Source organism: Triticum dicoccoides, chromosome 6A (genome assembly GCF_002162155.2).
Source record: "Triticum dicoccoides isolate Atlit2015 ecotype Zavitan chromosome 6A, WEW_v2.0, whole genome shotgun sequence".
In the NCBI taxonomy this organism is placed as follows: Eukaryota; Viridiplantae; Streptophyta; class Magnoliopsida; order Poales; family Poaceae; genus Triticum; species Triticum dicoccoides.
Window position 1 is genome coordinate 31,330,611 of NC_041390.1, and position 14,845 is coordinate 31,345,455.

A 14,845-nucleotide genomic window follows, 5' to 3' on the forward strand; every position below is an offset into this window, starting at 1 on the left:
GTCGATGAAGTGGCGGACGCCGGTGACGGGGTCCCACACCAGGAACTGGTACTCCACGCAGAGGAAGATGAGTACGAGGCCATGGCGGCAGCTGAGCATCTGGCTGCCTTCCTTACCCTTCATGTTGAAGCGCTTGGTGGGGAAGGCCACGATGTGTGTGAGTGAGAGTGAAGTGGATCGATCCTGAAAGCGAGATTGAAGCCCAGGACACGAAATGGATGGGCCCACATACTGGTAGTGGTTTTACCATGAGACTAGTTTTTTTTTCAAACACAATACAAGCCCAGATATTCACACACACATACACTCGATCCTATAGACGCACGCACGCACACCTTGCCCTTATAAGAACCTCCGAGATACTGAGCCGGCACAACATTTGGGACCGAGGAAGTCGCCGCTGACGCATTTGTTGTCGACGAAAACGTCTACCACTAAATGCACATCGCGCGAAAGATCTGAAATAAATTCCGAAAAATGCGACCACCAATATCAAGTCTAGTAGAACTATAAACCCTCATAAGTTGGTTTCACCACAAGACTACAGTTCGCACCATGAGACTACAGTTGTTCACTGAACAAAATAACATTCTCTTTCGAAACAAGAAAAAAGTATCTATGAAGATTCATATCTTATATATACTTAAGAAGTTAACCCCCACTACTTGATTTATCTCAACATGCAACATAAACATGTCAGCATCCAATCACAACCCCTGGTCAGACCCATCCCCTTCCCGCGCTTTGGCTTCTCCTTGTGGCGGCGGCGGCGCTCCATCCCCATCGTCCGCCACATTTCCTCCGCGGCCCAGCAGCATGACGCGGTGGATGCGGCCCCTGTCCCCTCCTTTGTGATATCCGGAAACAACAAATCTTCCGGCTTCTCCACCCCCGCCTCTCCCCCACCCCCATCTATAATATCCCCCCCGCATCCCCAACCTTCCTTCGCTTCTACCATCCATCTCCCTTCGATTCGTCGCCTTGGTCATCTTCTTCGCGTTGGGTTTCAAGGTCGGCATGTCCTCTTCGCCTACCGATGTCATCCAGGGCTACCTTCGATTCTGATCGAGTGATCGTTCAACAATGAGGTAGTCCCATGGCATTGTAGTCTTAGATCATGACTGCCCCGTCAACGCATCATGAAATTATTCTCCTCACCAAAGGTTAGGCTCTGTATTCTCATCATGTCCCACCCATGTAGATCTGATGTTGTTGATTACTTTGTGCAAGTCTGGGATTAACAGTTCTCAAGTTAGGGAAAGTATGTACGTTTCATTATTTTATTAGACTTCAGCTTTTGATGTTGTAGGCCACAAGAACCGGTATCTAGCACTGCCTCTACCACTGCTTGGGAGTTTTTTAGGATCGTAAGATGATCGATCTGGAAGGGTGTCACGCCAACGGGGATCAGAGTATGCAAATCGATAGGACAAGGTCTTCTCGATCTCGCCTGGCTGGCCCAATAGGAAAACTCGACCTTAATCTGCAGGTACATACTATTCTTACTATAGTTTCATCCAAATTCGATCCATCGGCAAGCCGATCTATATGCATGTATTCCTGTGTTGCAGCTATATATAATGTCGACATGTGCGAGGTGGCCATGGCAGGTTTACCCGCGGCCTGATGGCTGATGGCCGGGAGCAACATTGTTCTTCCATGTTTTTCTTCTCACCCTTTTGATGCACGGGTGTTCCTCCATGTTTTTGATCTCACCGTTTTGATGCACGAGGCTTTGGCATTGATCATAATAAACATTCATGTTCTTTCTTTCCTTTTTGAGAAAAAGGCAGCCATTCTTTCATTTGATCGGAAGAAAAAATGTCAGATGAAAAGAGAAGGAAAAAGGATCAGATGAAAAAAAAAGCTAGCGCGGATATTCATTATTTCCCTACATTTGGAATTTATTATATTTAAGGGTCAGTTGCATTTGGTGTGCTTTAGCCAACTCCGGTATGAAGTGTCTGTTATAGCTTGGTTGCTTTTGTTTCATGCAGTTGGCGCTTTCTGAATATGCACAAAAAAACCTTTCAGCTGTGAGCTCTGTCAAAATGTATATGTGTATACTGACTTTCCTTCTAATGCATGTACTTATTCTCCATGAAGTAATTATTTGTTTAAAGGTAATTTTCAGGTCATGTTCATTCAACACTACTGGGAACCGCTGAAAGCTGTACAATGATGGCGACCATAAGTGTTACCAATAAATAATGAGGCAAGTATGGTTTCCGTGTTTGGTTTTAACCTAACACATGATTGTACAGAGTTATTTTCTTAGTTTTCTTTGCGGAAATTTGATTCTGTGTTACTTACGGGATTGACAATCATTGATTCGTTAGATGTCTGATGTGTGATCTTCCCCTCCATTGACTGCAAAATATGCCTTTGAATCCCTCTGGATAAATAAATTATAGTTGTTTGTTAAAACTTGAAGTAGGAGCCTCACTTATTTTCAATCTTTTCAGTATTTTGAAGGAAGCGCTTCTAGCACGGCGGGAAGTCATGTAATTGTAAAGGCTGCAACCTTGATTCTCACAAAAAGGGTGCCTCACTGAGTTTGCAATTGCGCCATTGCGGACAATGGAGCCGGCTTTTGGGTCCTTCCCTTACATAAAAAAGGCATGCCTTTGGATTTCTTCATATTTTACTGATAGTCAATTTTTTTTGTTAATAATTTCCAGTGATAAAAAAATTGTGCTTTCACACACCTCTTTTATGTTTGCGTGTTTGAAATAATTTTGATCTATGTTTTATTATGTTCTGTCCAATATTGGCATGTCTTCAAAGCAAAACCATCTTATTTGCAAACCTTGAATGTGTGTATTGTTGACTAAAATGTTATAAATAAAACTGAGAATGCTTACTTATATTGCTTCCATCCTTCCTTTATTACACATCAATACAACAAAGTTGGATAGGGGACACTATGGTTTCTTTCTTCTGGCCCTATTTATAATTGTACTATCCTATTATTTCCCAGTGCAGTGTACTGATGATGGAATGGTTGACGGGACTTTGTTAGTTTTATTTAGTAATGTTACCCGGGGCTTCTTTTTTTGGACAACGCTAACGCCCATACGTGTGGTGGGAGCTAAATCCATCCATACACCCTATAACACACAGACTACGCCATGTCACCGCATGCATGCATGTGAGAATCTTTTTGGATTTTCAGTTTTTAAAATATTTTATCTTTTAAATGAAAAATCTGATTGAAAATCCGTTTTCACCATTAAATCCCTCGCGGCGAGATCTTCGAAACTAGATCTCATATCAATATATTTCGACGAATTTTTTTGGGTTAAAAGTTACCATGTCTATTGCACATGAATTGCCATGATGTTTACACTGAAGTTGCCATAATATGTTTCAGCTATTTTCTTCTACATTTAAAAGTAAATTTTGACATATTATAAAACGGGGAATTAAGAAACTAGACATGCCATGCACCATAAACTAAAATTGTCATGATACATGCACTTAAAATTGTCGTGGTTCATACAAAAAAATATTTTCATGGTCAAAGTACTGGAATTGCCATCATCAAAAAACTAAAATTGTCATGCTCTACAAACTAAAATTGCCACATGGCAACTTTAGTTTAAGCACTATGGCAACTACAGTGTAAACATCACGGCAACTTTTGGGCAATTTTTTTTGTCGAAACATATCAACATGGGGTCTAATTTTGAAGATCTCGCCGAGACAGATTTAATGGTGAAAACGGATTTTTTTAATTAGGAGATAAAACATTTTAAGACGAAAACCAAAAAAAAAATCTACTGATGTCATCTATTCATACGTGGCAAAATGAGTGGTGATGGAGGCGTGTGGGCGATATGCAAACGCCCACACGTGTGGGCGCTAGTTTTTTCGCTATTTTTTCGTGGGGTCATGCAATGTGTATCAACACTACCTCCACACATCAAGTGAACTATAGTGTCCCACATCAACACGGGGGTATCATCTAGTATATATAGTCGCAGAGTACATGCATTTTTTTTCACAAAAATGTACTGAATAAACAAAGACAACAACCTTTGCTCAAAGTAAATAAGTAAGAAAACAATCATGCCTCCCATGTAATAATCGTTGATATCACCCTAGCTTGCTGCTCTAGGCTTCGACGGTCATGAATTCTACAATATCTGTCTTGAAAACAAGAGATGTGAGACTACTTATTATCACTTTCTTAACATGAAAGGATGTGCACGGCATTCCAACAACAACTATTGAGAAATTAACTTTAGATGGCAGTGTAAAGTTATGTCCTTACATACACCATACACTTTCAAATGGATAATAGTAAGCAACACTCCTAGATCCAGGAAGCTTCTTGAACTGCAAGGACTCGAGATGGATCACGACAATGCCGATTTTTGTGTACAAGAACACCGCATTATTGTTCTCGGCAAACCCAATTACCTTAATAACGTGTTCATTTCTATTTGGATCCATGGGAATTTTTAGTAGTTTGTCCAGTTCAATATTTTTTTCCATCACCCATGAAGCAATACCATCATATTTGGTCTTCCTCTTCCATAATTTGGCGTTGAAGCCTGACAGCGAGAGGAAACCCAACCCACCATCTTCTGCTTGCGTAGTCGAGAACCGATCATTGCTCCTAGTCTCACTCCCAACACCCACACGCACCGGCAACCCTATCACAGCAAGGATTTGCCTCTCCAAATCAAACTCGAGAATTCCAACCGAGCCCGCTCCAAGCAGCCAGTATAGGGAATTCCTAACCAGCACAGCGGGTTCAAAGGATATACCGTTAAAACACCAGTCGGAAAAAGGGTCTGTAGTGTTCATTAGTGGCAACGATGTTGATGTTGAAACGAGATTGCTCCACACGCCGGTCTCTGATGAGTAAACACTTGCGACCGCTGGTCTTTCGTCGCTGTTGCCTATCAAGACCACCTGGAAGTGGTCAAAATCTCCTGTAGCCCGAAGCACTGCTCCATTGAAGCGGTTTCCCGTATCGATCCCCAGGGGAATGCCAAGGTTGTGCTGCTCACCAGTGATAGGATCCCACACCAGAATATGGTGCTTTAGCGGTTTGAAGTGTCGGACATGGACCAGTACGAGGCCATGGCGGCATCCAAAGGTGGAGAAGCTTTGGTCGTCACGCTGAGGCTGCAAGGACAATCGCCTAGGTGGGATACGGTCTGGGCCCTTCAGAGTAGGTACGAAGGAGATGTCTGGAAGATGTCGGTTGTAGAAACCAATGATGGGAATGTTGCGGCGGTGGTAGTGACGGAAGCGGCGGGAGAAGCCTGGGTCCGTGACGAGGAGGCGCCATCGCCTACATACGGCGGAGGCATGAGGGAGGGACGACGGCTGCGGGGGCAGGCGAAGGAGGATCTCCAAGAGAAGGTCATCATCTTCGAGGGGCCCCACCACCGGCGAGCGGGGATGCTACTACTCGTCTCACCCTCCTCACGCCTTCATGCCGGATGCGGTGGAGTCTCGGCGGAAGCAATAGCAGTAGAAGCCCAAAGTGAACGGCGAAGCAGTAGGGCACCTTCAACTTGTAATATTAGCTGCCGGATCAACTGCTGAGCGGAGCTCGAGATATTTTTATTGATCAAATATCCATATCTGAATCCCTAGTAGACGCTACAGCCTACGGCTCGTTATATATGCAGGACATGACCAACTTCTTTGCAAGGAACGTGACCGTATACAACCTGAATCCCCCTAGGTAACGATCCGAACACGGTCTGACACTTCTATGACGGAAGCACTCGCACGTATACAGCCTGAACTCTGATTCAAACCTAGCATCCGGTTGAGACCCACATTACCTCATACTTGTATTATCAAACATTCAAAGGGATGATATAAATTTAGCCCGTCAAAAATCAAAATGGAGTAATCCCGCAAAAAATAATCTAATTGGAGTAGATTTGTAATTTTCCCAGTCATGAATGGACTTGCCACACGCAGGAACAATAATTACAAATTGCCTTACTAGGTAAATTTGTAATTTTCCGGATTTGAAGAAAAGTGTTAAAATGAACAGTACTTCATAAAATCCATACCATGTCCTGACTGCGGTTTTTTTTTATAGATTATTAGCAATATCAGGAGAGATCGCTACATTGTATTGAAGATGTTTATCTATCCATAAGCTTTCAAATGTACCAGCTTGTACTAGTCTTTGGAAAAAAAACAAGTACCTAGTGAGCTATGTATTTCACTTTTAGGCCTTGTACAATGCTAGGTGCTTAGAAAAGCGCTTAGAAAAATAAACCCAGTTTTTCTAAAGCACCAGTGCCTGTTTTTATAAGAGAGACGTCTAATTAAGCGTCTACCCAGTACAAATAAGCACCGGCGTTTAAGAAAAACCTGGTTTATTTCTCTAAGCACCTCCCCTAAGCATCTTGCATTATACAAGGCCTTAGATGGTCCAAGCTAGCTTTTCACGATCCCAACGTTCAACTTTACTCCCTCCGTTCCTAAATATAAGATGTTTTAGTTTTTCTCTATTTTCTCAGATTCACATGCATATAAACACGTTTTAGTGTGTATATTCACTCATTTTAATCCGTTTGCAGTCGATATTGTAATATCTAGCTAAAACATCTTATATAATTAGAAACCGAGGGAGTAGATACCTATATCTATACCTACTAATAAATGGAGGAAGATTTCTTGGTCTCCTTCTGTCACCCCTTCCTATCCGTTAATTTTGTGTAAACCACAAAGATTGACAGCTTGAGATTTAGAAGAAGGATCATTTCTTCGATTTCCTTCCATTATCCCTTCGCACGCCAAAGAAGAAACGTTTTGTCCCTTCCATCCTAACTAATTTTCCCTTTTGTCCAATCTTCCTCGTGCGATTTCTACCCTGATCCCACCTCAAACCTTCATGTTTCAAATCAGGGATTATGTTTCCTCCAGAGTAGGTTTGAGGTGGAGGCGGCAGAGGTGCCGGTCCGAGAGCATTAGGCCAAGGAGAGGAGGGTTGCGACGGTAGTAGAGGCGAAAGTGGTAGAGGAATCAAGGGTTGGGGACGAGGTGGCGCCAGCGCGCAGACGGCGAAGGTGCAGGGGAGGGAGGACGACAGTAGAGGGAGGCCGAGGAGGATCTCAGTGGGCAGGTCTTCCACTTCCAGCGACGGCGCCGACTGAGGGAGGCAGCTGGCCGTCATCTCAATCTCCTCAAGACTCATGCTGGAAGGGGAAATGATGGAGGGTGGACTGGAGTCTGCTTTCCTTTTTCTTTTTGAGACAATGGACTGGAGTCTAATGGTAGTGGTAGCCATGATTACAAAGTCATATTGGGCGGTTTCGTGATGTGCTGGTAGATCTAGGGCCATCCACCCGTTCTGGGATTCGTAAAAATGTACGGACCACCTAAATGTATAGCACTGGTATATTTCTTGTATCTTTATTTCTAGTCAAATCAGTGGCAGCATAATGGACCCCAAAAGTACACCTTTTGTGAGGGACGGTATGCATGCAAGTTTCTCCTCTCACTCTACCCGCGGAACAAATGCATAGACTTCATTTACTCTTAATGAATTTAAATCAACCATATTTTTTAAACTATAGACTCGTTTTTGAAACTTTTTATATATCTGGACTCCTGGCATCAAGAACTTTAAAACTAGACCAATTTTGGTTACATTTCAAACACATTTAATTTTCAACGTTTCACCTTTCATCTATGAAATAAACACATTTCACTAGAAAAATCTGAAAAAACCTATTTCACTAGAAATATGTGAAAATAACACTTTTCACACAAACCTATTAAACTCAAATGACACCTTGTGAAACTAATTATTTGGAAGTATGTAACATTTTTATTTCAAAAGAGTAAAATAAGTTATTTCATAACATTTTTTGAAATGTGTTACAATTTATTTCAAAAAAGTGAAACATTATCTTATTTTAAAAATGTGCAATTGAAATATATGTGTTTTTATGTAACAAGTCAGTTAAAAGTGAAATGTATGTTCTGAAAGGGAAAAATAATATGAAACCAAAACGTTAACTTGTGAAACTGATTATTTTCAAATGTGTACCAGTTTATTTCAGAAGAGTGAAACATGTTTTTTCAAACATGTGCAATTGAGATGTATGTGCTTTTTGTGAAACAAGCCCGTGGAAAGTGAAATTCATGTTCTGAAAGTGAAAACAATATGAAACTAAAATGTTAATTTGTGAAACCGATTATTTCAAAATGTCCAACAATTTATTTCAAGTGTCAACTTGTGAAACCTATTATATGAACTGAAATGTCAACTTGTGAAACCGGTCATTTCCAAATGTGCAATTGAAATAGATGTGAATCTGAAACAAGCCAGTGAAAAGTGAAATGTAAGTTCTGATGTGAAAAACAACACAAAACTGAAATGTGAATTTGTGAAACTGATTGAAATCATTTTATTCATAAGGTTTTAAGAGCAACTCTAGTAGACCCCGCATCCCGCCGGCCCGCAAAATGCGTTTGCAGTTCGTGCAAAACCGCTTTTGTGGGCCGACGCGGGCTGGCACAGATGCAGACCCGTATAATGGACCCGTAAAAAACATATTCGCGGAATATGCTTTTTTACAGGTCGGCTTCTGCGGGTTCTGATCTGGCGCAGCTTCTCCCGGCCTGCAAAACTTAGATTTGCAACTTAAATTGATCTAGCATAATGCTTTTCTTTGCCTTTGCAACAACATTAGATACAAAAGATATCACCAAATCTTGGCTAGAATAACGAAACCAAAGAAAACAAGAACCGCAAGTATGCATTTCAGAAGATTTTCAACTTCCATAACTGCTCCCACTAGTTGAAGCAATATCTTCTCCATGCACTCATTGTTGATCTGCGGATTCTTGATCTTGCTTTCTTCATTCTTCTTCTTTGGTTTCAAAGAAGTAGACATTGCTTCCCTTCTAGTTGAACATGCCGCCGCATCATTGCCTTCGATTGTACTAAGGAGTGCACTAACATCTATTAAGTTTCTTTCTATCAACAAATCAATGTATTGGCCTTCCCAAAACCAAAATGAGCATCCATCGTCCTACACAAAACATTGAGCAAGCTCGAAGTGAGCTACCGCAATTGAACTAAAGAATGAGCTATGGAACGAGGTACCGCAAGTGCACGTACCCCGTCGTTTTCGAATTTGTAGAACACCCGTCTGGGGTGCTTCGGCGTGCCCGAAGTGAGCCGCAGCACTTGGCGCGGGCAGTCGTCGCACTCTATGAGCGGCATCAGCAGGCCACAAAGACGCTGTGCGAGCGCCGAGCCCGGTGGACGGCCGGACAAGTCCATGCCCGCAAACCTTCGGCAGCGGCGGGCGGACGAACCTGTGCCTGCATGCGGTGATGTGCCCTTGCCTGGGTTGCGGGAGAGGCTCCCCGACCACTCCATTGCCTGGGGCAGCAACCGGCGGCCGGAAAAAGGCAAATCCGGCGACCTGCGATGAAGTGCCGCAGATCTGCAAATCCGGCGGCCCGCCGACGATGGGGGAAGGGAGGGGAGGCCTCGTGCGCGTGGTAGCCTTTCGGCGTGCTCCTGCCGGCTGCTGTCGTCGGAATCTTGGGCGGCGGCCGGCGCGGGGGGAGAGGAGAGGTGGTTGGTGGGAGAAAGCGAGGGATGAAATGTCCCCCCCCCCCCCCCCCAACCGCTTCCGCTTATATGCAGGGCACCGCAGCCGCGAGGGGGAAACCCACGTTTTCCCGGGTTGGGGTCGGGATTTTGCCGCGCCCCCTAAAATTTTTTGCGGGCCGGGGCGGAATGCAGGGTCTGATCGGGCTGGTTTTTCCGCCCCGACCTGCATTTTGGCGGTTATTTTGCGGGTCGGGGCGGGATACGGGGTCTACTAGAGTTGCTCTAAGCAGGTGAAATGTGTGAAATGTGTTTCATGAATTTTAACTTATTTAAAATGTATCCAAAATCGGTCTTCTTTTAAAGATCTTTGCAATATGATTTCAAATGTATAAAAAGTATTGAAATCGAAACTTTGGTTTAAGAAACATGAATGATTTTAAGTTAGCAAAGGTGAAATAAATGTATGAATTAGTTTGAGAGAGAGAGAGAGAGAGAGAGAGAAAGAGGGAATGGATAGCACATGCATGCAAGACGCTCTGTTATCTGACCAAAAGCTGACTTTGATGGGACCTATGTATCCTGTTTGCATGTTGTATAGCTATGTATTCCCGAAAACAGAATGCTTTGTTTTTTATACTACGCAGTGCTGCACCAATCTTTAAAACACAATGGACGACAGGAGATCTGCCGTACGAGACGGAACCGCGCAATTTTCCTGATCGCGGTCACGATGTGGGTGGACGGAGTTAAGTGGATCGATCGACCCATACTGCTGATAGTAAAATTGAAGCCCATGACGTGAATGACGTAAAATGGATCGGCTCATGTAGTGGCAGCTCATTGTTACATGTATTGATTTGCCACTCGAAATTCATCTAAACAATGATTTGCCACTTGAAACGAAAGACAATGATGTACTCCCTCCGTTTTTTTATATAAGGCCACTTCACTTTTGTGTCAAACTTTGACTTATAATTTTGATCAACAAAATATGGATTATATGTCAACAAAAATATCATCAGAAAGTTCTTTGAAAAGTGCATCCAGTGCCATACTTTTTGTGGCATTTAACCCACATTTTATTGCTAAAATTAATTGTCAAAGCTAGACATAAAAATATGAAGTGACCTTTTACACAAAAACAGAGGGAGGATACTGATTTATGCTACATTCATCATATGGAAGCAAGCTTCCTGAAAACAAGTTCCAGTATCGCTACAAACAAAAAACTTATCGAAGCATTGTGTGAAAAATAAATTATGAGTATTTGCTAGGCTAATTAGTTTTTTAGACACATAATTAGTTAAAAAAAATTGAATTAGATGTCTCTTGCATAGATCACATGCAAGTTGATTGGAACATCTTTGCTACTTTGGAAACAAAACTGGTGTTACATTTATTTCTGGTATTTCTAAACGAATTTCCTGAAGCCAAATTTCAGTACTGGTATAAGCAAAAATTTGTTATATGGAAGCATGAATTATCTGAAAGATAATTAATCAATTGAAAACTTAAACATTATTATTTACACGATCATTTCCTAAAATATTACATGCCAAGAGATGTCTTATTCCACAGATTCCTGACTTTCCCTGGCACTTACCGCCGCTGATCATGACATCACTAGACAGGTCCTTATTTTGTTTGAGAATGAATACATGGCCAACGTTTATTGAACACCATGGCAAATTTGACTACAGGACAGTGTGGTCATTTAATTTGCTCGGCTACATATCAAATTGTCCAGTATTAAATTGATGTTAGTTTTCCCCTGGGAACTCCAGTGCCATATAAAGAACCTCCAGCACACTGCTGCTCATATACTGACAGAGTCTCATCAGTCAGCACAGCAGTTCTCTTCTTCATTGTTCCTGAAGAAAAAGCCATGGCTGGTAAGACGACGGACCATGCATCTTAAGAAAAAAAATTATGCTTGAAAGAGCAGAATCATCATTCATGGAATGCTCAACGGCTGTGACTAGACCAGCAAGGCGGCAATCAATAAAAGTATATTTTGCTTCTGTGGAAGTCATCCATAACAAATGACAAAGTTAATTTGGCTGGATCACAGCAACCAAAATTATTTGACTTCACGAGGAAAAAGTGAGAAAACAAAGACTTTCTTAAGCTAACTTGTAAAGAATTAAAATTGCCACCCCTCAGAGAAGGAATGAGAAGAAATACATGTCCTAGATAGCAAAACATAACAGCAGCTGAATCTCGAAACAAACGTGTTCATTCATGTGTACTGGCAAATCAAAGCTAAAACGCATCCAAATTATTCATCTTTTGTTTTTGCCAGGAATGAATGAGATCTTCAGATGCTGACTCATAAAATATTTCAAATGTTAGCCAACTCATAAAAGAACCCAAATTTAGGCCAATCGTCCAGGCCTTGGCAGCATCCCAAAGAAGCCAAATAGCACTGAAACCTGCCCTGATTGAATCACTGGCTATGCAGTAGCAAATAGCACCAGGAAATCAGGTCCAATTCAACATTTATTAGTCAGAACTAAGCTTCTAAACACTGAGCAAATTGAGTGATTATTTCCTACAAGTCCAATTCACAGCTGACCGGTGCATGACACTTAGAGGGACCAAGCCAAGCATACAAATTGGTAGAACCTAGACTGAACAGCTCATTGCTGCATCGCAACCACCGGAATATAACTCTAGATACCTGAAAGCAAGTAATACCATCAGTCAAACAAAATTGTACTATTCATTCAGGAAAACCCATTGGGAGTATAACTTTTGTATGTCTCAAACAATAAACATTAGCTTCACCATTTGTGTAAATTATGCCAAAAGCTGCAAAGTTGAACCATCTTCAGCATCACTAGACAAAACCAATATTTGAAATATATAACAACATTAAGCAACTTTTAGTTTGGCTCTGATACCAAAAAAAAAAGCAACTTTTAGTTTAGTCACACGCCTTCAACTTCTAATACTAGCTCTCTCAAAAAAAAAAACTTCTAATACTACTAGCAATATTGGCTACATCTGATCTGAGTAGAGGTTAATTAAAAGAACAGTTGACACACGAGGGGCTCATGGGGTAGGAAAGCAAAAACATTTGGTTTAGAAATGTACGAGTTAGCTAGTCACTAAACAATCGGCTTTGATAAAGTAAATGCATTATAAAGGGAACCATGGGCCTCCCCTCGAGGGCCTCAAGTTGATCCAAAAAATATATATCATGCTGTGTAAGCCTCAAGCAAGGGATTGTGCAACATATTATTAATTCACACTTCCATTGGTCCAAAATGACTGTCATTTCTTTTACTCTCACAGTGTCAAGCAATACTTTCACCATGAGAGGCAGCCTGCCATGAAAGGCAGCATCATAGGAGGTTGTCAGGTGTGCATAAAAACTGAGCAAAGGGTTGCGGAAAAAATCTTACAATCTTTCTTTCAATTTGGTACTTGAGAAATGGTAGTGAAAAGAAAAGAAAATAGTTTTTTAACAGCTGTTCAGATACCTCAACATACACACAGAAAATAAGCTTAAGCTTACCTGCTTAACAAATAGAGGTATTGAGCAAAACCTCACCTTGGTCGTGTCCACCAGCAACAGCTCCATCATGTCCACCACCAACACATGTTTCTACAAGCATAATAACAATAAGTCAAAGCAAACAATGTGTCATGTGGGGCAGAGGTTATCTGGATATATTCTTAAGCTTGTCCTACACCATATCGGAAAGTAAAATAAAATATACTCATCATACTAATAAACCCTGGGAATATAAGTGATTGTGATTTAAAGATTTTTTCATGTAATCAACTTGGAAAAGCTGTGTATCTCATCTTGAGAGAAAAAAAAGATACTGCAGCTATGCATTACACAAGTGTCAAACAGAACATTGCAGAATGACATCGCTATATGTTGACGAGATCAACAAGCAACCGAAGAAACAAGTGATGCAACACTGCTTACAATTGTTAGCTTAACATGAAAGGATGCGAACACAATTCCATCAACCAGTTACTAAAACTAACTTGATTTGTTATACTACCCTTAGTGCAAAGGCATGCTTGTTTTATTTATTCTGAGATGTGTAAAGACATGCTATATTACCTGCAACAAAGACACTTTCAAATGGAAGATAACGGGCAAGCATGCTGGGATGGGGAATTTTCTTGAACTGCAATGACTCAAGATGAATCAGGAAGAGGCCGATAACTGATGTCCACATGAACACCACATTATTCTCCTCAGCAAACCCTACTATGTATAAGTGTGCTCTCATCTCTGGATTCAGGGGAAATAGCTTGTCCAGTTCGATAGTTCTTTCCAGCTCCCATGAAGCAACACCATGACAATCGGTCTTTCTCCTCCATGATTGTGCGCAGAAGTCTATCACGATGAGGAAACCAAGGCCACCGCCCTTTGCCCGTACAACCGTCAATTCATGTCTGCCGTGGGAGGAAACCACACCCACTGGTGTTGGTATCACGGCTATGCTCTGCTTCAACAAATCAAACTCGAGAATTCCAACTAAGCTCCCAAAAAGCATCCAGTGAAGGGAATTATCAACCAACACAGCTTCCTTGGACGGAGAAACCATGAGGGGCCAGCTGCCGATAGGAACCTTGGGCGGAAGCGGCGCTGAGATGATATCACCCCACACGCCGGTCTTCGACGAGTAAACGCAGGCCAGCATTTGCCTATCCTGCATGTCATAATCATCATTTGCCACCATCAAAACCACCTGGAAATGCTGGGCCTCTCCGGCAGCACGAAGCACGGCCCCGTGGACCATGATCCTGTTTAGATGTCCCATTAAGCCAGGGGGAGGGCGATGAGGTGCTTGTCGGCGGTGACCGGATCCCACACCAGGACTCGGCTCCACGTCAGGTGGATGACGAACACGAGGCCATGGCGGGATCCGAGGGGCATGAATTGGTCGCCGTCCTCGAACTGCAAGGCGAAGCGCTCGGGCGGGACACGGTTGGGGTCCTCCAGTGTGGGTACGAAGTAGAGGCTGCGAGGACCCATGTCGAAGAAACTGACGAGGAGAGGGTTGCGGCGGTGGCGGCGGCGGAACCGACGGACGAATCGTGGGTCGGAGATGAGGCAGCACCATTGACGGCAGACGAGGGAGGCGCGCGGGAGGGAGGAGGGCTGCGGGGGGAGGCGGAGGAGGATCTCGGTGAGCAGATCCTCGTCTTCCAGCGGCGGCTGCTCATCTTCTCGCCCTCGTTCCTCTCGTGCGGTGTGAAGTGAAGTGGACCGGCCCACGATATCTAATACTCCTACCAATTTTATATTTTTTGCCC

General features: G+C 42.6%; 1 protein-coding gene across 2 annotated transcripts; it reads right to left on the reverse strand.

The window, feature by feature from the left end:
- Positions 1–11,129: 11,129 nt before the first annotated feature.
- Positions 11,130–14,573, reverse strand: LOC119319661. 2 transcript variants are annotated; one of them, XM_037594105.1, is made up of 3 exons: positions 13,644–14,573; positions 13,080–13,169; positions 11,130–11,430 (listed from the first exon to the last, which is right to left on the reverse strand). In XM_037594105.1, the coding sequence occupies exons 1-2, from the start codon at positions 14,347–14,349 to the stop codon at positions 13,084–13,086; spliced, it is 792 nt and encodes a 263-aa protein (XP_037450002.1). In that variant the 5' UTR covers positions 14,350–14,573; the 3' UTR covers positions 11,130–11,430; positions 13,080–13,083. The 2 variants fall into 2 exon arrangements, with proteins under 2 accessions (XP_037450002.1, XP_037450003.1); XM_037594106.1 differs by lacking the exon at positions 11,130–11,430 and adding an exon at positions 12,106–12,239.
- Positions 14,574–14,845: the final 272 nt, after the last annotated feature.